Genomic DNA, 25,922 nt, shown 5'->3' on the forward strand with positions numbered 1-25,922 from the left:
TGGGGGCAGAGGGGGTTATAGCTTCCCTCCAAGCACACTAATTAATTCACTCCAATTTAATGATTTTGTGTTTATGAGCAGATACATAGTCCACTTTTTAATGAATAAGATGAAGTGAGCAGTGATCACTTGAACTTCAGAAGTTAAAACAGATGTTTGCTCCATTATTTATGTAGAAAGGTTGTGCCTCGGGTCAAGGATAATGGAAATTAAGGAAAAGGAAGTTTACTTTTAAGACATGGGAGGTTGCAAAAAAATATGAAACCTAGGATCAAATGGCTGAGAGAAAACTCCCAGTGTAAATTAAGTGAAATAATATGGTAATTAAATGACATGACTAAAGAGTAAATGTTGGGGGAGAAATGAAACTTTTTTTAAACTTATAAGTACAGAATTCTCTGGCATTTGAAAGATCAAAAACAAGCATGCTTCTTTGAGTAGAAAGGATACCAGAGAATATAAAGTACCCCTGCCAATATAAAATCACTAATCCTAAAGTACTTTGTAATCTAAGAAATACTGTTACATTTGAAATACATTTTTCTATAAATTAAACTTCTGAATTTAAAGCGTAAACATGTAGGAAAATTGATCTAACTCAACCACATAAAGATGCTTGAGTTCAACCACATTTACGCAGCAGTAAATGTAACTGCAACAGGCTTTCTAGATAAGTGTGCATAGACCTGCAGCTTTAGGATTTTAATCCAAAAACACTTCCCCACTCCTATTTAAACATAAATTATAAGTTTTAAAAGTTATTATAGCCGCAATACTTTTCCCACTTATCCGGAAATAAGCACCACTGAACTCAATGGGATTTACTTCCAGGTAGACATGTATAGACTATGCTGTACATGGCTTAATAAAGAACTGCTCCAATATGTGTGTCACATGCTTGAGTCATGGACAAAAGTGCTGCTGCATAGAATCACCATCACAATTAGACAACAGAACCATCAATAAAATTCAAAATTTAAACATTTCATACCTGTTAGAGTGATAGTTCCCAGCATTTTCTCTACCCTTTGGCAACCTGGATTTTCCTCTCCTCAAAGCAAGACACTCCGTTATTTTTATTTCTCCAAGTCACAGTGCAATCAGAGGGAGGGGGGTAGGAGGGAAGCAGAGCTAACAGAAACACGTTTCAGTCCTTCAGTGTCTAATGAAAAAGGCAGACTGAAGTTGTGTTTCAGCAGACTGGTCCTTGACAGACAGCTCTCTGTGGCCCATCCCCTCCTTAGCTGCTCATTGAGTGGGCAGGTTATATTCCTAAATTTAACAATGAGATCTCCACCCTCTGACCAAACCACATCCCATATTGTTACAAAGGGCTTTATGCAGATCACTGGAAGTCCTTTAAATTAAGGAGGGTGTGTAACATACCTCTCTCTCATATTTACTACATGCCTACTAAATGAAAGGAGAAAAATTTCCAGAATCACTTTCTATATACAAAAATAAGAATATTCCAACAACCAGACTCTTTCCTCTGGGAACTTTAATCTCATATATACAGTTCAATGCCATGGTTGAAAGTTCAGTGAAGAACCTTGCAACCTTGTAACACCTCAAATGCTAAAGCAATTATGGCAATTATGGCATAGTATGTCATAGGCTGGAAACCACTGCATCAGATGCAAGAAACATTATATTCAATTGGCAATTATGTATACATATTTGGGGTGCAGGATGGGGGGGGATTTGAACACAGTGGGATCAAATTGCAATGAAATACAAATAGTGTGGAACGTTTTCATTAACATTCAAAATGCATGAAATTTGTCAGATTGCAGACAAGCAAATTACATGTCTAACATTTTGCTTAATCCACAGCTGTGGATACAATAAACCATGGTTTGGTTCAGCATTATGTGCGAACATTATGTTAAATGTGTGAATACATTTAACATGTCTAGTTTTTTCCTAAATAGCTTAGGGATATCAGGATCATATCAGCACGGAGGGGATTCACCATGCCATTCCTATCACAGTCATAGTCCTGATGACTAAACCCAGGAAGAAAGCTTCTCTCACATGGATCCATAATGGAAGGGAAAGGCTGAAACCTCCTTCCTTTGCACCTTGATCCCAATCCCACCCATCTCCAGAGGCTGTTATTTAAAAAGGGAGAAAAAAAGGAACACTCACACATTTAGTTTTACATTTCATTTGGCCCAGAGTGTGCACTGTAGAGGAAGGTGAGTAATGACGAATGAGTTGTCCTTCAGACACTATCTAGCATTACTATTCTTCTCACTGAACAATCCCAATAACTTCTAACCCAGAATTCCAATGAATAATTTGAAAACCATTGACATGCTTGTGCCCTAACCTTAGCAAAAACAAAACACAAACCCAAGACTGGCAAAGGCAACGATGCAACAGCATATGCCAAGACTATTTTTCCCATGGTGAATGTATCGCATTTAAAACTACAATTAACAAGCTGCAACAAAATATTGCAGCATGGATTGCTCAAATTCAGGTTGCCAGTCAGCTATGCTCTCTCCATGACACTCTCCTCCAAAAAAAAGCAAGCCTTCAAGTGGTCACTGACTATTTAAAGCTACTTTTGGAGAGAGCCTTTCCCAATGAAGCTGAAGGCTGGAAGTCTCAGGACAGACAAAAGAAAGTACAAAATAAAAAAATTCCTTCCAGTAGCACCTTAAAGACCAACTAAGTTAGTTCTTGGTATGAGCTTTCGTGTTTGATACATTGACGATATTTTTATCATCTGGACACATGGTCAACAGAACCTGGACACCTTTCACCAGAAATTTAATGATTTTCACCCCACAATCAACCTAACTATGAATCAATCTATGCAAGAAATACATTTTTTGGACACTACTATAAAAATACAGGATGGGCGCATAGACACCACCTTATACCGTAAACCAACTGACCGACAAACATATCTACATGCCTCTAGCTACCATCCCAAACATACCAAACAGTCCATTGTATATAGCCAGGCACTACGTTACAGCCGCATCTGTTATGATAGCCATGTTATGATAGCCATCTGATATGATAGCCATGTTCAAATATAATAATAATAATAATAATAATAATAATAATAATAATAATAATTTTTTATTTATACCCCGCTCTCCCCAGCCAAGGCCGGGCTCAGAGCGGCTTACAAGCAATAATAAAAACAAGATGAGTGATTACAACTTAAAAACAAAAATAAAATACAACATTAAAATAATGGAACATTAAAATATTAAAATGAAGCCTCATTGCAGGAGAAGGAAAAGAAAAAAAAGGGGGGGAGGGAATCAAATTGGCTCCAATCCAAAGACCAGGCTCTGTCTTACAGGCCCTGCGGAAAGAAATCAGATCCTGCAGGGCCCTGGTCTCATGAGACAGAGCGTTCCACCAAGTTGGGGCCAGTGCTGAAAAGGCCCTGGCTCTGGTTGAAGCCAATCTAACTTCCTTAGGGCCTGGGACCACTAGGGTGTTGTTATTTATGGACCTTGAGGCTCTCCGTGGGGCATACCAGGCGAGGCGGTCCCGTAGGTACAAGGGTCCTAGGCCGTGAAGGGCTTTAAAGGTCAAAAGCAGCACCTTAAATCTGACCCTGTACTCCACCGGGAGCCAGTGCAGCTTGAAAAGCACTGGATGAATATGCTCCCATGGCAGAGACCCCATGAGGAGCCTCGCTGCAGCATTCTGTACCCGCTGGAGTTTCTGGGACAGCTTCAAGGGCAGCCCCGCGTAGAGCGAATTACAGTAGTCAAGCCTGGAGATGACTGTCACATGGATCACTGTGGCCAGGTCGGGGCGGGAAAGGTAAGGGACCAACTGCTTGATGCGGCGAAGGTGGAAAAATGTCACCTTGGCTGTTGCTGTGACTTGCGCCTCCATGGAAAGGGAGGCGTCAAGGATTACACCCAAACTCTTAACGGAAGGCAATGGCACTAATTGGGCCCCCGCAAGAGAAGGGAGTTGGTCCCTCATCCCCATGCTATCCCGACCTAGCCATAGGACCTCTGTCTTTGAAGGATTTAGTTTCAATCGGCTCCCACGAAACCATCCAGCCACAGCTTCCAAGCATCTGGTCAGTGTGTAAGGGGCCGAGTTGGTGTGGCCATCCATCAGCAGACTATTTAATTACTCATCGTCTAACATTGTGTATGCCATCAAATGCCAACAGTGTCCTTCAGCTCTCTATATTGGACAAACAGGCCAAACCTTACGCCAAAGAATAAACAGACATAAATCTGACATCAAGAATCACAAAACAGAGAAACCAGTAAGAGAACACTTCAATCTCCCAGGACATTCTATACAAGATCTCAAAGTAGCTATTTTACTACAAAGGAATTTCAGAAATAGACTGGCAAGAGAAGCTGCTGAATTGCAACTCATTACCAAACTTAAAACCATGGAGAGACCTGGTCTGAACAAAGACATTGGATTCTTATCTCATTATACATGACTAAGCCATTTTTCACCTTCTCACCCCTTGCCTTTTCCTGTAAGACCTATTGCAGTCGTTAAGAGTCGTCAACAGGCTCATCTCAGCTACCTGCCAATCTCCCATTCCCACCACCCTTCTGAGTAATACCCCTCCCCACCTTCTCACTATATAGAAGGATCTGGCAACTTCTGTTTCAGTGTATCTGAAGAAGTGTGCATGCACACGAAAGCTCATACCAAGAACTAACTTAGTTGGTCTTTAAGGTGCTACTGGAAGGAATTTTTTTATTTTGACTATGGCAGACCAACACGGCTACCTATCTGTAAAAGAAAGTACAGTACTTATTCATAAAGCACATAGTTAAAACTATGGAATTAACTGGCAAGTGGTAGTGATGGCCACGGACTTGGATAACTTTTTTAAAAAATTAGATAACTTAATGGAAGATAAGGCTATCGATGACTACTAGCTATGTTGGCTATATTTTCTACCTTCTACTTCCATGTCTTCTACCTTTCTCCCTATATTTTCTATGGTTGGAGACAGTATGCCACTGAATACTCATTGATGAGAATCACAGGAGGGGGGGAAGCTGTTGTGTTCAGGTTTTGCTTGCAGACTTCCTGTGAGCATCTGGTTGTCCACTGTGAAGACATGGAGTGCTGTACTACAAAGGCCTTTAGGTTGATCTTTTGGTCTCCTCTTAAGCATTTATGCACTAAGGAAGCAAGCATTATGCTTGTGTAGTCCTCTCTCCACTGTGCTCTGCTTAATGAATTATGTCTTTGTTTACAGCAAACCAATTTAACATTATAGCTGACCTGGGAAACTATGGTTTGCACTTGCCCTGAAAACCATGATTGTAAACTAGGGACATTTCTGATTCTCATCAAGACCCTCCAGAAGTCAAAAGTATGTCAGAAAGAGCAAAAAAGAAACATGTGGGCTGTAATATGAGAATGTCCAAAAAAATACTTCCTATTTTCTGCTAGGACTAGCATCTGACAAGCAAATGTTTGATGGAAACCAGATGTGTCTCAGTGGTAAAATAGAAATATGTCTAGCTAATCTCAAGATAAAGCAGGCACGCATTTTCTGCACTTTCCACACCAACAGGTCCAGTTCTTCTGTAGGAAAAAGTAATGTGAGAAGTGGCCCCTTGACTCATTGGTAAGCCCTCTCTTGTATTTCAGTGATTTAGCTAGTCTGGAATGCAGAAGAATTTACCTGCTTTGTTTAAGAAAGAGTTCAGCTACTCCTATTACCTTGTGAACATTTTCCTTCCAATGAAATGCCCAGCCCCCATACACCATCACAAACCAGTCACCTCTAAAATCAAAGAGACTGTATTATTTTTGAATCCACAATATTGATTTGTTAAGAGTTTTAAGTCTTACAGACTTTTTGGTGTACTACCCTGTACGGTCTTCACCTCATTTATACCCCGATCATATTTACAAAGGAAGATGCTGTTGTTGAAGGCTACCCAGCAAGCTTGACAGATGTGCAGAGATTTGGTGTCCATACTCAATTCTCAACACTCTTACACATATTTCAGCACTTGTTTTTTGCTCCCAAAACTGCAAGTTATGCTACTGTTCTGGAGACCAACATTAGTGAGTCTCCAACTTTTATTTGTTTTGGTATTAAAATCCTTACCTGATAAGTTCCTGGTACCAAACATTCCTTCTGGTCTATGGTACTCTGAATTCCTAAGCTTAAAAGGTCTAGGATGCCTATTGGGCCAGGTTGGTGTTTACTATTGCTATATAAAACCCTTAACTCAGGATCAGTTTACCTGTGAGATCACTTCATCCCATATATGCCCACTCAATTGCTTTGATCTGCAGAACTGCCACTTTTACAGGTGGCACATAATATCTGTTCCACATTTGTAAGAAATTAATTTTTTAATGTGGCAGTGCATAATATACTTTAGAATTCCCTGCCAATTGATATAGCTAGACAGTCATACCTTGGTTTCGGAGCAGCCTAGTTCTCGAAGGGTTTGGCTTCCAAACAATCAAAACCCGGAAGTGACTGTTCCGGTTTTCGAGTGTTCTTTTGGAAGCCAAACGTCCAACGGGGCTTCTGATTGGCTGCAGGAGCTTCCGGAACGGATTCCGTTCAACTTCCAAGGTATGACTGTACTCTTCTTGCTGCCTGCTAAAATCAATTGTATTAAGGTATCTAGAACACTGATGTGTTTTAATCTGTTTAAGTTTTAGGTTTTTAATGTTTTAAATATCAAAAGGTATATAATTTGCATGAAATAAAAAAAAAATCCTAATTGCCACCATTAGACCTCTCTCTCTCTCAAATAGGCCATGAAACAGACTATAACAGACTTCGACTATAAACACTGCGTCATCCCAGACATTCTCCAATCAAACTGTTTAAAAAGCTGTCTTAATCAGTAGGACAAAGCTGGTTTTAAGAACATCAGCTTAATTGGACTGTGGATAAGGCTACCCAGTACATTTCCCCTTCCTGACTCACAATTGGAATTAAGAGAGCTTTGCCTACACAAAATCATTATCAAACATGTAAAAAGTGAATACGTTGTCTTAACAGCAGCTTTTGTATATAGAAAGAAGGAAGTAACAGAGCATTTCCTATGAGCCCAAAACTGAACAAGCTTTAACTGCAGGGAATGTGCATATGAAAGTTTTTGAAGTTATGCCTCTATATCAAAGGGTTTCTGAAAAAACAAATACAATCTTAACAATGGAGAAGATGAAAAGCTCTTTATAACATCAACAGTAACCATATATACTGTTCCCTTTATAGCAAACAGATAAATTAAAACAAAAGCTACTGTTAGTACTACTTATTTAAATCTTCATGTGACTTTTTGAAAAAGACTTTTTGACTTTTTGAAAACTTGTATCAGTACTAGTATCAGTCAAATACACTAGAACAACTAAAAATCTGCACTGGTCAGTCAAAATCAGCATGTCAAGTTTCACCCTGAAGATTGTCAGGTTATGGCACTGTACTGATGGGAAAAACTATAAATAATGTGGGTTGTAAACATGGTTGGCATAAAGAACAGAGGCTGAAACAAATTTGGTGAGATTTTGTACTACCATCTATAATGAAAATAAATAAAACTTCATTCCTGAGTTATGAGGACTGCAGACATATGCCTTTTAAAAGTGTGATTCTATTAATAGACAAGATAAGAAATAGGCATGTAAGAGGCTGTGGCTCAGCAGCAGGAGCAGGTGTGCTCACGCAGAAAAAGTTTCTAACATTCAGAGGTATCTCCAAATTCAGCAAGCAATTTGGGTATATTAAATCAACATAAAAATACCGAAACATTTACACAATGATTGAGAAAGTTATTTGGACTTTCTAACAACAGGATGAACTGGCTGCATGTTTTCTTTGCAACACAAACAGTTTGTTCGGGGCCTCTCTAGAGATATCAACTATTAGTAAGGGTGTGAAGAATGAAAACACAGACTATTTCAAAAACACTGGGCCTAACCCAGTTCACCTTGGATACAACACCACACACAAGATTCCCACTGGGTTCAGAAAGCCCCATTTCTTCTAAGGGTTTGCACACAGGGGCTGTTGCAAGAAATGAAAGGTCCATGCATGGATATTGTGCCTCCAACTTGACTTCTGCACATGTGCTCTACTACTTGTATATGCTCCAAAACACAAGTAACTAACAAGGTACAGTGGTGCCCCACAAGACGAATGCCTCACAAGACGGAAAACTCGCTAGACGAAAGAGTTTTCCGTTTTGGAGGTGCTTCGCAAAACGAATCTCCTATGGGCTTGCTTCGCAAGACGACAGTGTCTTGCGAGTTCCTGCTGGTTTTTTCCCCCCTTCCCCCCTTTTAAGCCGCTAATCAGCTGATCCGATCAGCAGATAAGCCGCTAAAAGCAGCTAAAAGCCGCTAATAGCGCTAAGCCGCTTATCAGATGATCCGATCAGCAGATAAGCCGCTAATAGCGCTAACAGCGCTAAGCCGCTTATCACTGATCCGATCAGCAGATAAGCCGCTAAAAGCCTCTAATAGCGCTAATAGCTCTAATCCGCTAAGACAAAAAAACCGCTAGACGAAGAGAATCACAGAACGGATTCTTTTCGTCTTGCGAGGCACCACTGTACAGAGAAATAAGGTTGGATGAGGATATGGGAGGAGCACATGTGCTTCCCTTTCCCTGCAAGGGCTCCTTATATAGCCTACACATGTAAGCACTTAGGTGAAGGCAGGAAAAACAGAGTCATATTGGACAATACAGGCAACCTATGCATGTTGGTACAGTACCTGCAGTGGAGCTAGATTGAACCTTTACTATTACAAAGAATCTGTAACATTACCGATTATGATTGGACCAGGTGGTGAGGGCCGCTCTATCCAGGCACCTGCTCTTCTCCAACAGGTGGTCATTACTATCAAAGCTGGCAATGCCAATCATTTGTTTGGGGGAGGGCATCCCCAATTAAGGAACCTGGGATCAAAGTGTTAAATTAATAAAGTGATGTTTTGTACTATAGTAAAGGGCTCAAGGCACCAATTTCCTTTTGTGTGTCCCATAGTCCTGGGTAATCTTCCATGTCATTATAGGCATCTACTTACCATCTGTTATGACTGCTTCTTCTCCCTGCTCCTTTTTCAGCTCTTCTGGCTTAAGGCTGAGCTCCACTTGTTCTTCTGTAATTCCATTAATAATGGATATCTGTCCATTCTTCTGTAAAAGCTGCACAGGCCAAGGGAGAGATTGGAGGAAGAAAGAGAGCAACAACTTTTGTAAGTCAAGACTTGTGCTTGGGGGGGGGGAAATCACATTTACTTTTTTTCTTCAGAGATGAACGTGCTTTATCATTTATAAAATACATTATGTGCTACAGGCTGTATTAAAATATTGTCAACCCACATTTCAGCATAAACTGCTTTTTTTAACAAAAGTGTAACACTAGACATCTCTAAAATCTTTAAAAAGTATGAAATACAGGATAGCAGAATCAAGCACAGATCAACTTGCTCAAAATAAAACATCAGGGGTCAACTCTCAGGATGAAATTTGTGGGAAGTACTATGTGCAGTTAGTATTTATACTCTTTACCTTATGGTATTCAGGCCAAATATGGGCCTTGATAGCTTTAGATAATGGTGGGATGGATGTCATAAACATTCCTTGTGTCTCTCTGACTTCTACACTGCCATACATACAAAGAATTACATGATACAAGTAAAAAGACAGATCCTTGATCTACAAATCAAGAATTTATTTAAAAGTTTAGGCTATTCCTCAAAGAAAACACCACGTAAAATAAACAAGAGTACACAATAAGTCATTATCTATGACGACTCTACAATGATACAACTGTAACCACAGGCAAGCCAGCTATATGCAAAAATTTAAAAACTGTCAGAATATAGTGTTTATCTTCTTACTGTGGAAAAAAAAATCACAAAGTTAAAGTTATGACAGCATATTTACTTCTCAAAATATTTTTGCATTAATGATGCACAGACTCTTTTGGAAAGGTACATTCTCCCACAGCACTAACTTTGTGGGTCAATTCAACCTGTCCCTCTGCATTAGCACCTCAGAAATACTTATTTTACTTTGCACTCACATTAACTGCCTCATTTCTCAGAAAGATCTGTTCTGCAATTTAATCCAATTATGTCAACTATATTACAGCAGTGTTCTCAATTCCATTTGGAATGACTCAACTCAGTCAGATTCAAAGCAATTGTTTTGGAACATGGCTGAGAAGCACAAAAACTTAGCTAAGAACACGCAAATGAGGAATACAGGAAATAGCACTATGACAGTTTGATAGTATTTATTCATTTATTGACATTTTCTGCTACCTTTGTTAAGGAGAGGTCATACTATATTTAATCCTCACAAAACCAAAGGCTTATCCAAAGTCGCTCACTTAGCTTCATGGGGGAAACACGGATTTGCGTAACATCATTAAAAATGCATGCTGCATGAGCCAGCAATTCATTTACTGCTCACTTGACCTCTATGTAATCTTTAACATTTGTGTACTTGGGTAACTTATTTTCACACCAAGGATCACTGTCTGAAATTTTCATCCTCCCAGTACAAAGAACACATTGCTTAAGGTTCTTTGCTTGATGTTTGTTTACACTGCAATAGTCTGTTCAACACTGTTTTTTGCAGCCATCCAGACAGGCAGTTATGGGAAGCAGTGCACTGGCATTTAGATGCATGTGCACTAGTCAAAATGCAACTTCTAGAAACTTGACCAAGGACTGGAATGAGAACAATTCTAGTACATGTGCGCACACTAATGAGATATATCCCCCAAAGGCAAAATAGGGATACTTGTTTTAACAAGAAAATAAAGTAAAAACAGGGACCGACTTTGGTGAGGATGGCTGAAAGCTTTGAGGTTGCTATCAGATGACGTGTTTCTTGAAAATTCATCCCAGGTTACATGATGCAGGGGGGGGGGTGTTACATGATGTCAGCTGTTTACTAAGCACCGGTTCCGATTTGTTTGCAGGGAGGGTATACAAGGCTGCATCGTGCAAGTACTTATCCCACATTCTCCAAAGTGTTTTCCTGTCACTTTCTTTACTGGAAAAAGTCTGATTCTTTTTTTTCTCTCTTTTTGCCAAATACACTTTAATTGTACAACCTGAGTTTGCAACTGAATCTAATCCACAAAAGAACAACAGTTTGGAAATGCCCAGAGGTCCAGGGTTATTCCTTCCATATTCATACAATACATAAAAACTATGGGTGAAACCCAGCTGATGCTCTTGGGCTCACAGAAGAGCTTTCAATGAGGTGAAGGCATCTGTTAACAGAAGATGAGAGGATTTTTGCCTATTCTGCCTGCAGGCTCTAAAGCCATCTTCCACCTTGCACCAAGCGGATTCCACCCTATTATTTTCTAAAGGGAAAACTGATGAAACAATTGGCTTTAAAACACACAAACAATGAATTGTATTCAAATGGGTTGCATCCTTCTAAGAATGGAAGGGAAACTAATGTCTACTGACTTTCCATTCCGCCTTTGTTCCCCTCAACTTACTATCTCCTCAAATATAGCATTCAGAAACTCAGTACAGTGGTGCCCCGCAAGACGAATGCCTCGCAAGGCGAAAAACTCGCTAGACGAAAGGGTTTTCCATTTTTGCGTTGCTTCACTAGACGAATTTCCCTATGGGCTTGCTTCGCAAGACAAAAACGTCTTGCGCTTTTTTTTTAAAGCCGCTTGAAGAGGCGCAGTTGCGATGGACCGTGCTTCGCGAGACAAAAAACATTGCAAGACGAAAAGACTCGCGGAACGAATTCTTTTCGTCTTGCGAGGCACCACTGTATTAGCATGCTGATGAATGTAGCAAGCTTTGCTCATTATTCTCAGAGAATCCGGCAGATATAGCTATGTCTTCCTCCACTTCTAATCACCATCATTCCCAACATTCCTCATGCCAGACCCAGGATCATTCCAAGGATTCCACATACCAGCCCCAAATGCATTAGTACTAATTTTGCCTCCTTGTCTTAATCCTTCTACATCAGTTCTACTACAGATTCCTAAAATAAGCTAGATCCAGCTGTCTGAACAACTGATTAAACTAAATGGCATACTGAAATATTTTTCCACACTGTTAAAACGTCTGTGTTGATAGATTACTCAGCTGCACCATACCCTGTAAGATTTGAAAATCCTTAAGTGACACTGTAGTAACCATTTCAGTATTGATTATATCACCATAGGTTATAGACTGAAAGCAGTTCACCAGCAATAGAAAGAGCAAAATAACGGCGAGAGTCTTCAAACTCACACATTATTTTTAAAAGCAACAAAAAACTAACAGGAGAGAGAGCCTTTCCACATAAGCCAAAAAAATCTAACACTAATCAAATCCAACCATTTCCCATAAAAATCAATCCATTGCAAGCAAGTAGTTAGCCTCCATATGGTCACTATAAAGATTTTACTGGTTAGAAAAAAACAGAACTGCTTCAAGATCAAATGAGCCCAATCTAAACAAAATCACACATTTCCTCACATTCTTGCCAGTTTTGCTTGCTGCAGCAGGCATAAGATAGGGAAGAGGAAGAAGAGGAGGGGAGCAAGAGGGAAAAGGGCTGAATACCCCCTGCTCTCTCAAAGCTCTGGCAGTGGTGGCTGGGCAGTCCCAATTCATAAATCCACACCAAATAACTATCCTAGTTTAATAGTGAACTAAAAGAGCAACCTGAATAATATATCTCCATATTAGCTACCCAGGCGCAAGTGCATAGTTCAAGTGAGAAAAAGGGCAACCACACCAATCCACTGTTTGGGGGTATTATTTACTGGGTTTTTATATATTGTTTAAATTTTATTACAGTTTAATCAATGATTATCTTTTATATCTTTTTGACTTTTTGAACTCTGTATTGTTTTTATTTGTGTAAGCCACCTTGAATCCCAGTCCAGGAAAAAGGTGGGATATAAATAAATAGAAGAAGAAGAAGAAGAAGAAGAAGAAGAAGAAGAAGAAGAAGAAGACAGACACAATCCAGCTCCCCTTGCCTTTCTTAGGAGCAACAGCATCAGTAAAATGTTCAGGAGTCATGTGGATGATTGGTCTCTATTCAGATTCCTCTTGTAAGTCACTTTGATTTACGTTTGCTTAAAAAGTGGCTAGTAAGTTTGATAAACAAGGTAATTGTAGTTCTACGTGGACAAACCTTCAATGTTAATGAAAACAGTAATATTGATTTTCTTTCTTTTTTAAATTAACAAGCATTTCAAATAGTTCTAAATCCCTTAGCTCAGAAGTGGATACAGTATATAATTACTGTATGGTTATCAAGGGTATTGATAGTTATTCCGGTGGAGATTACAAAGATTTCAAGGAGCTAAGTACAGCCAACAGATATACACATTAGCAGGCCCAAAAACCAGTTAGAGAGCATCCTCTACCTTTTGTGAGTGCTCAGTCACTGAACCACCCTGGTGAGATCACCCAGGCAACTGTCTTCATTACAGAGGGGATAATTGTTTTCAAGCACTGAAATTGTTGGCCCAAGTTCCTGGTAATCTGCAAAAATCTGCCTATTGGATGGCGTTTTTAGTCTGACATATCTCAGAAGGTTCCTTACCCATGCTTTTGTGAATGCCTTGCAAATATAAAATCATCACACTTACCACAGAAGGCTGTTGATGTTGGATGTTATATGCTCAAATCTTTTTAGGATTCAACCACAAAACGTGCACAATTAAACAATGGGAAAGCAACATTTAATATGCCTAGCACTAATAAAGCACACGAGGAAGAGTTTTAACCCCATGGGAAAAGACCCATAATTTGTCTTAATTTTTCTTTGGCAGCTTCAGTCACCACAAAATAAAATAAAAAAAATAGTTTGTCATATATCAGAGCATATTTTTAAAGAGTACAGGATGCTCTTAATATGGCTCACAGTCCAGAACAGCCAACCCTTTTGCTTGTAAACTGATTTGAAGTATCAGCTCTGCCTAGAAGTCTCCATTTTTCTGTAGTATATAAAACAATAGAATTGATGCCCCCAAGACTGGTGAAACAACATTTGCCATAAAATAAAAGCAATGAAATTAAGCAGTTAAGCAATAAAAATGACACATCAGATGTCAAGGAAACAAACAACTATCTGACTTTTAGAAGACATCTGAATGTAGTGGTTTAGGGAAGTTTTTAATGTTTTGAGGTTTTATTCTGTTTTAGTGTTCTGTTGGGAGCCACCCAGAGTGGCTGGGGAAACCCAGCCAGATGGGCGGGGTATAAATAATGATGATGATGCAAGTTTCACCATCTATATTAAAGCACACAAAAAGATTCCTCAACGTGTATCAGTTTGGCAAGTCAAAAGAGTTAAGTACAAATCTGAACAATACTTATGAAATTGCATCCGCCTTCCATGCTGCCTAGTTCTTCCAGCCCTCCTGTATGTATGGGACATACTTCTACATAATCTTCACTATTGGGGCATGTTCTTAGAATCACTCTTCCCATGCTACTTTGCCTCTATCTGGTTCCTACACATGGATGTGTGTAGGAACCAGGTAGAGAGGCCAAGTAGCATTGGAAGAGTGATTCTAAGATCCTCAAATCTACATATTACTTCCTGAATAAGCTGCTCTTGCAACAGGGAGAGGCCCACCAGCTTGCTCTCCCATTTAGCAACCTCAGTGAAACTGGTATATTTTCTTTAATCTTAACTAAGCACTAGTCCAACCACATCTAGAGTATTCATGTCCAGTTCCGGACACCACATCTGAAGAAAGATATAAACAAATTGGAATATGTTCAGAAGAGAACAATGAATACAGTATGGTCAACATTATGGAAAGCAGGTCCTAGGAGGAAAGGTTGGAGGAACTGAGTATATTTAGTCAAGCAAATAGAAGACTGAAGGGAACATGATAGATTTTAGTTCAATATTTCTCTTACTTGCTTTTGTTTCTTATGTGTCAAGATTTTGCTCTTAGCTATTTGCTGATTTCTCTCTGGATCAGATTCTGAGTTTCGGATCTGGTTCTAACTAGTATCTAGAGTAGTGGTTCCGAACCTGGGGGCCAAATAATTATCCCAAGAGGCCTGTGAAGCCCTGTGCTGAAGCTTACTTTTAAACAAAAAGTTGGTGAAGAAAGAAAGGCATGGCAGGATTATCCCTGCATGCTTAGGTGCATGTTCAAGTTGCTTCTGTCTGCCAGCACTAAGCACTTTCTTCCTCCTGTGCTGGGGATAGCTGCAGGGTGGAAAAAAATGGGTAAGGAGGACTGGTGGAGATATCACCGCATGCTCAGGCAAATGCTACCTATCAGATAGAGGCAATCATCTCCTTTGCACCATATGCTGGTGCTTGCTTTTTTTTAAAAAAAAAGGTTGGGGGAAGAAGAAAGGAGCAGCAGCGGGAGTATCCATTATACATTTTGATTATGTATTTGGTCAATTAAAAGAACCTAAAATTAAAGCAATCAGCATATGGGGGTCTTGAGATTAAAAAGGGGTCCTCATAAACATTGGAACCACTGGTCTAGACCCTAGGGCAGAGATTTTCAACCTTTTTGGGTCCATGGCTCCCTTGACCAACTACATTCTTTCTGCAGCTCCCCTGTGGGTCTCAGGAGCCCAGTTATGTCACCCCTTGCCTGCAGAGCTGGCAGCTTGTCACCCTTTTTTGAGTACCCTTGTGGAGTGTTCCCTCAGCTTCCTCTCCATTCCCTTCTCCTTGGGAGTCCTCTGGACAGCCACCGCCGCTGCCCCTGGTGTCTGAACTGCCCTCTTGCCCCATCCTGAGGTGCCTCCTCACACTGTCCCACAGGGGCTTGGGACTTGTCTGTCCATTCCCAGCAGCAAGGAATGCTGGCTGGCTGAGTCCACTTACTTGCTCTGAGCCCACATCAGCTCCTGGTAACCAGCACCCTCTGGCCAGCCCCAGAGGCACTATATGCCTGCAGAGCTTGTAGCGAGGGCTGCTGCACCAACAGCCACACAGGCAGAGACATGAGAGAGCATCAGAGGAGAGAGAGAAGAGAAAGGAGAGAGATCTCAATAGATACCAAAGAATTGGAAAATCTGGTACCATCTAATGTTTTAAAATTATTGTGGAACATTGGTAAAAGCATAGTTCTTCTTTGTTAGGGATTCTTTTAGAAAGGAAAACAGAGTGAAATCCACATACGTACAACTTTAATTTTGGTGGGATCAGGGTTTTCTCCAAAGTAGCTGGAGGACAAGACACTCATTATTTCAGAGTTGTACATGTGTAGATTTCAATCTGTCAATATTTTTGAAGAACTGTTAACCCACAAAGAAGCTTGGGGTGGGGAAAAAGAAAATAAGTGTTTCGAAATACTCTTTATTTTTTGTGGCATTAAGAAGCATTTTTCATAGTCTGGCAACTATGTGAAAGTTTACTTTAGAACTAGTGAGCAGGAAGTAAAGCTAGGAATCATTTGAAAAAGGTATTAAAAATAAGGTTTCATATCACAAAATGCAATAAATCTATAATCCCAAGAATATTTCTACAGCAATATGCAGATTCCATTTCTGTATTAAGATATGAAACAAATTAACACTAGGGCACCTAATCCCATCTTTATTACTATAGCCTAAACTCTTGATGGTAATAAATCAGGAGAGACCACTTCCTATATGCCATCTAGTGCCAATTCACAAATATACGAAACTTGCACAATTAGAAACATAGGAAAAAGGGGTATCTAAACATTTTGACTCAGATGGTTGCATTGTTTTTAGAGCAAACTCTCCGGGGCTGGCCACATGTGAAAATGGACACGCATGCAGTTACACACTATCATGACAGGCCCTGACCCAATATTGGCCAACAAATCCTCTGAAGACCTGTTTCGCATGATTTTCAACCCAGGTGACAAGAGCCTCCAACACTAGCCCTGAAATGTCTGCCTCCAAGGAATACCCTAGAAGGACCCTCTGGGTAGGTTCCTGACTTACCTCTAGCATAGGAACCACTGGCTGAGTTAGATGTTGAGTCACATCCAGCCCTTGAGAGCAGAAATGCCAGAAAGTCCGAGCTCAGGCAGCTGGTTGATGATGGGAGTGCACATCTGAGAGTCCAATGTCATCATGTGACTGTTGAGGAAGCAGCTGCTTGTAAGTAACAACACTCCTCTCAAGGGTAAAGACTCATACAGCAGACTCAAGCACTTGCAGTAGGTGTTGGAGGTGGTCTGAGAGACCATGCTATACAGTGATACCTCTGGTTATGAACTTAATTCGTTCTGGAGGTCCATTCTTAACCTGAAACTGTTCTTAACCTGAGGTACCAACTTTAGTTAATGGGGCCTCCCGCTGCCGCCGCGCCACCAATGCACGATTTCTGTTCTCATCCTGGGGCAAAGTTCTCAACCCGAGGTACTACTTCTGGGTTAGCAGAGTCTGTAACCCGAAGTGTTTGTAACCCGAGGTGTTTGTAACAAGAGTTGCCACTGTGCCAGGCTTCAGTTGGAACCTGCCAGTTACTGGAAACAATGCAGGTCATCTAGTTTCTTACACTTGAATCTGACTCCTTTGTCTTTTTTTTTCTTGCCATGCTTTTTTCTGGATCTCCTCAGTTGTTCATTCTTGCCTATTGATTCTACTCCTGGGTTATGTTTAAAAGGAACAAATAAGTACGGCATATATATATATACCTGCTGCAACCTTCCTGTTCACAGCACAAATCCAAGGTGGCTTTAGCACTGAAAATACAATCCCCTTCTCTTAGCATTGTTCAAATATATGTTGACCTCATATTCATGTCTGCCAGAATTGATAACTTTCCCATTTTTTCTTTTTAAATTGGCACTCTACATTCTTAACAAGTTTAGCTAGTGCAGAACAAGGAAACGAGGGTGTCAACTTTTGGTTTCTTTTTCCAAACTAATGCCTCTGTAACAGCAGGAGTACACACACATGTGCAACCCATCTACTAGGAATCATATTTTTATCGTTTCAGTTTGTCTTTTAGTAAAATGCATTTCCAATTGAACTGCAGAGCTGGACTTGAGTAGCACTGTTTTACCTTCAATTTTTATAATGTTTCAAATATCCCATATTACATTTCCTTTCCTGTCTAGTAAAGAATAGCACTTGCCAGGTGAACCTAATGTCAAACAAGCAATATAATATTGCTCTCTTTTCTTTGTAAATTTATAGATGACAGCTTTGGGATTCAGGCAGGGCAATAGAATTCTACCCACTCTGTGGTATAAAAGTATAGTTTCAATAGCTTTTAAAATTAAATAGTCCATCCATTATAAGTTTTATTAATGTGTATTGTTTTATTATGTTTTTATATATGTTGGAAGCCGCCCAGAGTGGCTGGGGTGACCCAATCAGATGGCAGGGTACAAATAAAAGAATCATAATCATAATAATTCATTTTTATAACTATATTCCCAAATATGAACTCTTAATACTATGCAAGTTTTACTGTAGGTATACTGTACTCTGAACATGCTAAATTCTCATTTCTGACATTCAAAATGTTCCTGATAGGGTGTCTCTTAGATAGGAAAGGCCTTCTTGTAATTGGACCACATGTAAAACATCACTTAATTTATCATAGGGAAAAAATATTTAATCTTGTTTTTGAGAATTGGTGTTTAGTGCTAAACATATTATTTATTATTCTGCTGTCTCTCCCACTTTTTACCTGTGACAAACTGCAACCTGAATGAAATTATGCACTACAGATAATTCACAACTTTCCTGCATTTAACATGTATGATTTCAACATTAAGCAGTTGAAGGCTAGGTGGTTGAAACTGCACATGGTTGAAACACATGGAAGGCACAGCTTAAAAGCTCTTTTTGTGCATCTGGTTGACACAATAAAGCCACCAGAAGTCCATGTGCAATGCTCAGAGATCTCTCCATTTTTGCAAAAGGAAGCAACAGAATGACTGACAACTAACCAAAGTTAGGCCAGGAAGGAGCAGACAGACTGTCATACCCTAGACTCCACTGGTTGTGTTGGCCAGGATACAAGGTGGAGGTGGGTTTTTTCATATTTGTGCTATGGCAGCTCCCATCTGGCATAGATGAGTGATGTAAGGATTGGGCCCTTGGGAGATCTGCAGGCACAGCTGCGACTTCCATGGAGGCTAGGAGAGAAACACTGATATTCCATCCTAATCCCTCCAGACATCAACATCAAGGGGGGCAAGGGATAGGCATGAGCTCAAAGCCACATTTCTTCATCAAGATGCATGCAGACAGTCTTACTAATGTTCAGACAAAGTAATTTATTGCCTGGAACAAATAACTCTGCAAAAAAATTAATTTAAGAATGGGCAGCATGGGAGATGTTATAGAACCAGGATTTAAAGTTTACAGCATGTGATACTGTGAAAGAAAACAATATGAAAATGGTGTGCTGTTGGTATTTAACCTCCAGTAAATTAGCTAAAATGTATAAATCAAGATCAATGCATGCTGGAAATGTAAAGAAAAAGAGGGCACCCTTTATCACATGTAGTGAACATGTTAAGTAGTAAAAGAATTATAGGAGATGATACATAATGAGTTGAAAAAATTGTTCAAAATAACCTTTTCTAAGAAACCAGAAGCTTTTCTTTTAGGAATTCTAGGTGCCAAAAATACAAGTGACCACGACTAAAGCTGCCTGGACTTTTGTTAGCCCAGAGATGGAAAGAAAAGACAGTCCCTACCAAAGAAGAATGGCAGATAAAACTGATGGGTTATGCTGAAATGACAAAACTAACCGGAATAACTAGGAACCAGGAAGATTTATATTTTAATAAGAAATGGGGAAAGTATATATTGTATCTTAAAAAACTATTTTAAACAATTAAAATCATTAGTAGGATTAAATCATTAGTAGGATTGATATAACACTTGTAGCTAAAAGCTGAATTGTGGATTATTTATAGACTTGATAAAATTGGAGTAATAAAGAAGATGCAGGAGAAAATGCCAGCACATGGACCTACAAAAGGGGGAAGGGAAGTCAAAGGGGATTCAATGCTTATATTTTAAATGTGTTCTTTCTTGTTGTTTGTAAACCTGAAAATGCAAATGTGTGTGTGTGTGTGTGTGAATTAATTAATTTAGGAATGGATGGGAATTTGTAGAATAAATCCAATTATAACTTTAAAGAATGTATGCACATAAGAATAATCCTTGATACATCTGAATATATAACTATGGGTGGATTCCAGTGCTGTTTTCATTGTGCTCGGGTAACACTGGGAAACCATGTGGGTGGGGACTATATACACCTCTGTCCTACCTAAGTATCTATTTATTGTGTTTTAAATATTTTCCAAGCTACCTCAAGAATTCTGGTTAATAGGCACAAATAAATATTCCTAAATAACACCTAAATATACCAAAAGATACATTTCCCAGTTTTGTTCAACTGTTATATTTTCTTTTAGGTTTACCTTGGCACTAAAAAAAATGGGGAGGGGACTAGCTGTAAGAATGGACCACAGAGAATGTGAATGGCACTGCACTGCCTTAGCCACATCAGAATTGCTTACTAAGAAGGCTTTTAATTATGCATCTTCTCCAAGGTCAGCTAAAAATACCACATGTACCCTTCACATACAAAGAGGAGAGATAAACAGAAAGCAGGGGTTCCCTTATAAAATATGTTTGTGTGTCTACAAGAAAATGAGAATGCTTTGCAGAGCAAGGGTGTGGGTCAAAGCTTCATTGCAAGTGCTGTAAATAACAGTACCAGATTCCAAATATAATTTGCCTGTCCTAAATCTGTGTTATTCTAATCATCAGTTACAAAACAAAGGGGAAACTGACTTCAAGCTCCCTGTGATTCTCACCTCTGCTAAAGCCACTAAAATGGATACTGACAACAGCCTTACAAGGAGAAACCACAGACAAGGAACAGTTTATTGATTTGGATGTATTTGGACATTCAACAAAGGAAAGCATTTTCAGCTATTCTGTAAACCCATAACTTAGCTGTGTCTTTAAACAATGTATGTATTTAAAAAAACAAATATTTACAAGGTGGCATATAAAAGATTCAAAAGAATGAATGAAATATATTTATTTTTCTCTATTTCATAACATTTATATACTGCTTGATTATATTGTGGGTATACAATTTTTGTAAGTTCTTCCTATTCATCTTTAAAAAGTCAACTTTCTTTCAAAAAACAAATTTCCATTATATTTTCTCTATATACATTTGCACAGAAACGAAGGTCTCAAGAATATGTTTCAACTGTCTCTTTAATAAGCACATGTATCCTGTACAGGGGTTGGGGATTAAACATGACAAATTGTTTAAAGAAAATTGCCTAAACTTCAAATACATTTCCTTAATGTCCAAAATCACCACCAATTAATAAATTATTCAATATTTGAAAAATGAAGGCAGCTTTTCTTTGACCAATTTTGTTTTAGGAGCTGTTTTACTTAACATGGAAAAAAATAACCTGCTACTTGTCCAATTTTAGTAAAATATTTTTGACATATAGTAAGACATCAACAGAGGATAATTTTTTTAATGGTAATAAGTTTAAAAAATGATTTAAGTGACAGACCAGCTGCTGGCATTCTTGGACAAAACGAATTATTGAGACCTGGTTTCAGGACTCAATCTACCCCAATTGATGACCTCTATTGGAAGAGAGACAAAGGTAGTGCAACACTGCTTGTTTTGCTTGATCTCTCCATGGCTTTTGATACCATCAACCATGGTATTGTCCTGGACTAGCTCTGTGAGATGGATCCCAGGGACACTGTTTTATGGTGGTTCCGGTATTACCTTTAGGGTCAGTTCCAAAGAGTGACAATTATGTAACTGGGGGTTCCAGGGCACTATTTTGTCCTCAAGGCTATTTAACATCTATTATGAAGCCACTAGGAACAGTCATTATGGAATATGAAGCAAAGTGTCATCCATATATCCAGTGAATGAGTGTTTTTGTGTTTGGCAGGTACGTATGGTAAGTCAGTCACCTGTTTTGAATAGGGTCCACTCCCTTTGAAGAAACAGGAATATTAATTGGAGGAGGGGGCTCCTGGATCCATCTTTGTCACCTGAGGCACATAAGTTCTCCGTGGCTAGGAATGTTTTAAAGCAGCTTTGGTTAGTAAGATAGCTACAGTCATACCTGGACCAAAATAGCTTGGCCACTGTGATCATGGCATTGGTAACCTCAAGACTGGATTACTGTGACGTGCTTTATGTAGGGCTTCCCTTGGGCTTAACTCATAAACTAAAGGTGGAGCAGAATACATCAGCTGGATTATTTACTGGGGTACTCCCATCAGTACCATATAACATCTCTGCTGAAGGAGTTGCACTGGCTGCCTATATGCTACCAGATCTGACATCAATAGCAGGGAAGATTCTGGAGCAGATCATTAAGCAAACAGTCTGTGAGCACCTAGAAAGGAATGCTGTGATCACCAATAGTCAGCATGGATTTCTGAAAAATAAGTCATGTCAGACTAACCTGATCTCGTTTTTTGACAGAATTACAAGCCTGGTAGATGAAGGGAACGCAGTGGATGTAGCCTACCTTGATTTCAGCAAGGCATTTGACAAGGTGCCCCATGATATTCTTGTAAAGAAGCTGGTAAAATGCGGTCTTGACTATGCTACCACTCAGTGGATTTGTAACTGGCTGACTGACCGAACCCAAAGGGTGCTCATCAATGGTTCCTCTTCATCCTGGAGAAGAGTGACTAGTGGGGTGCCACAGGGTTCTGTCTTGGGCCCGGTCTTATTCAACATCTTTATCAACGACTTGGATGATGGACTCAAGGGCATCCTGATCAAATTTGCAGATGACACCAAACTGGGAGGGGTGGCTAACACCCCAGAGGACAGGATCACACTTCAAAACGACCTTGACAGATTAGAGAACTGGGCAAAAACAAACAAGATGAATTTTAACAGGGAGAAATGTAAAGTATTGCACTTGGGCAAAAAAAATGAGAGGCACAAATACAAGATGGGGGACACCTGGCTTGAGAGCAGTACATGTGAAAAGGATCTAGGAGTCTTGGTTGACCACAAACTTGACATGAGCCAACAGTGTGACGCGGCAGCTAAAAAAGCCAATGCAATTCTGGGCTGCATCAATAGGAGTATAGCATCTAGATCAAGGGAAGTAATAGTGCCACTGTATTCTGCTCTGGTCAGACCACACCTGGAGTACTGTGTCCAGTTCTGGGCACCACAATTCAAGAAGGACACTGACAAACTGGAACGTGTCCAGAAGAGGGCAACCAAAATGGTCAAAGGCCTGGAAACGATGCCTTATGAGGAACGGCTAAGGGAGCTGGGCATGTTTAGCCTGGAGAAGAGGAGGTTAAGGGGTGATATGATAGCCATGTTCAAATATATAAAAGGATGTCACATAGAGGAGGGAGAAAGGTTGTTTTCTACTGCTCCAGAGAAGCGGACACGGAGCAATGGATCCAAACTACAAGAAAGAAGATTCCACCTAAACATTAGGAAGAACTTCCTGACAGTAAGAGCTGTTCGACAGTGGAATTTGCTGCCAAGGAGTGTGGTGGAGTCTCCTACTTTGGAGGTCTTTAAGCAGAGGCTTGACAACCATATGTCAGGAGTGCTCTGATGGTGTTTCCTGCTTGGCAGGGGGTTGGACTCGATGGCCCTTGTGGTCTCTTCCAACTCTATGATTCTATGATTCTATGATTCTATGATTCTATGAGGTACAGTCCAAGGCCCTGCTGTTTTTAAAGTCCTAAACAACATGGGACCAGGATATCTAAGGGACTGCTCTGCCCACTATATCCTTGCCCAGCAAGTGCTCCCTCCTCAGATGGGCACTGCTGAGAGTAGAATGTACCCCAGAGATGCCGTTAGTTTGTACCAGAAGTCATGGAATACCAGTTTTGTAATTGATGGAATGGTTTCATTGGTTTCAGTTTATATGGATGGCTCTACTGTTTAGAGCTTGTGTTTCTGCTTTTATTCCTTTTTTGTCCTGTACACCACTTCAGCAGCTTTATCCTGTGAAGTATTCTATAAATTTAATAAATATTAAAAAATAAAAGTATGTTCCATATCATATGAATTCAGTACCAACAGTACATATGGATAAAAACAGACATCATTTGTTCAGTAAAGTCTTGGCAAGCATTTCTGAATAAAGTATTCCAGTTTTAAAAGTTAAGTACTTTCCAAAGCACTTTGCTTTAGAACATGCACATATACTGAAGTTGCCTTATTCACAATTGAGATCAATATGGATAAACAGCACATTTCTATCAACACTGTATAATCATCTGTCATATGTACTGCCTGAAAACACTGCTGTGGGAGTTTCAAACCAACATTAACAGTTTTTCCCTTGGGAACTTTACTACAGTGCATAACTGTTCAAGGCTGGAAGAAGACACAATATTCCCTTGTGTATCCATTTCCAATTAAGGAAAAATTTGAAAGAAAGGCAACTACTGCCGTGGTCATAATACAACTGCCAAATGTCAGAAGAAATCACAGTCAAGTTATTCAATCCCTAAAGGCAATACAATACATTCTTTAACAGTAAAGTATTCTCGTTAGACATCAAAACGATCCTGGATCATTGTTACTTTATTTTCCAAAGAATTCCCAATAAGCATTCCAGAGAGAAAGACTCAAAAAGCTTTGAAAAACATATTTCTATTATAGTCAATTTTGTAGCACTAAAACAAGGTGGATGAGAAACAATTTCAAGGATATATGTGGGGGGCGGTAAAAACATTTTCACTCGCTAGCATAGACACAATTAAGTTAGCATAGTGGAACAAAGGGTGCTCAAGGATGTATGATCTCAAAGGCAGAACTATAGTACGTCACAATACTTCTAAAACTGAACCACTGCTATCAGTGAGTACCCAGAAATGAAGGTAAGGCCCAAGTTTCCAGCAGCCAGCAGTTAGAATAATGGCTAGCATAAAATTCTTCTTCCGTAATTCCAACTCCATGATCTGCTGTCAACTGTCCTCCTTCCTTCTCTTCTATACTATTTTCAGCCAAAGTAACTACATTTTTTGAAAAGCTAGGTCTTGGTAACAGAGCTGTTCAAATGAACCAATGAGTTGCATACTGAGAGTAGACCCACTGAAATAAATAAACTTAAGTTAGTCAAGTCCATTGATTTAATAGGGCACATAGTGTTAAGTATAATTTTACTGAACACCCACTATCTTAATGTAGTCTCTTTAAGCAGGGCCATTTTAAGACACAGCATTATGTAAACTGAATTTGAGTTGTGTATATCCCAACTGGCATGAAACACAAAATGTAAAAGAAGAGAGAGAAGCAACCTATTCAAATGGAACTTTTGAATAGTCAGCAGTTGCAGTTTTCCCCATCTTATACTTCATCAACAAAAATAACTAACTATACACACAATAATCACCACTTATTACTTGGACCACAATGTAAGCTTCCTAACCTATAGATAATTTCTTTTTTTACCAATTATTTTTTATTGCTTTTCAATAATTTTTAACAAATTGTCACCAATACAATACAAATTCCCGAAGCTTTACAACTTTACTAATGTAAAATACAATTTCATTTTCCACTCCTGGTTTATTTCCAAAATGTTATTAACTGTAAAGCGCTCCAGTCCTTAATGACTTGGTTCAGATCCTAATCTAAACCATGGCTTAGATCATCATGAACAAGCCACAGTGAACCACGAGCTCACCCAATCCTTTGTACACAAAGAGAATGAAAGTTTCTCCCCTCATTTAGGGAATTGTATTTTTTCAAATTCTAGTTATAACACATTAGGGCCAAACTGAGTCAAAAGTGAAAGTGGAAGATCACATGCAAAGGAGAAAAGGGAGCATACAAGACCAATATTCACTGCACATCATTCCCATACACATTTCTCAAAATTAGACTCCAGATGTTGCTGGTCTAGAATTCCCATCACCTCCAGCCAGCTCAGTCGGTGGTCAATGGCAATGGGAGTTGTAGTCCAGCAACATTTGGGGACTGAAGTTTG

At 39.4% G+C, this 25,922-nt stretch overlaps 1 protein-coding gene across 2 annotated transcripts in view; it reads right to left on the reverse strand.

Moving 5' to 3' along the window:
• The window catches only part of AKAP12 (A-kinase anchoring protein 12), a 97,208-nt gene that overhangs the window by 22,742 nt on the left and 48,544 nt on the right, over positions 1 to 25,922 (reverse strand). Inside the window, exon 3 of one of the 2 annotated variants that reach the window (XM_082215155.1) lies at positions 9,034 to 9,154. In XM_082215155.1, the coding sequence (XP_082071281.1) occupies positions 9,034 to 9,154 (121 nt within the window). Of the gene's footprint in view, positions 1 to 991; positions 1,126 to 9,033; positions 9,155 to 25,922 lie in introns of those variants that run through there. The other variant, XM_082215156.1, reaches the window with a different exon arrangement.

This window comes from Podarcis vaucheri (assembly GCF_965113315.1).
Source record: "Podarcis vaucheri genome assembly, chromosome: 3".
Lineage (NCBI taxonomy): Eukaryota > Metazoa > Chordata > Lepidosauria > Squamata > Lacertidae > Podarcis > Podarcis vaucheri.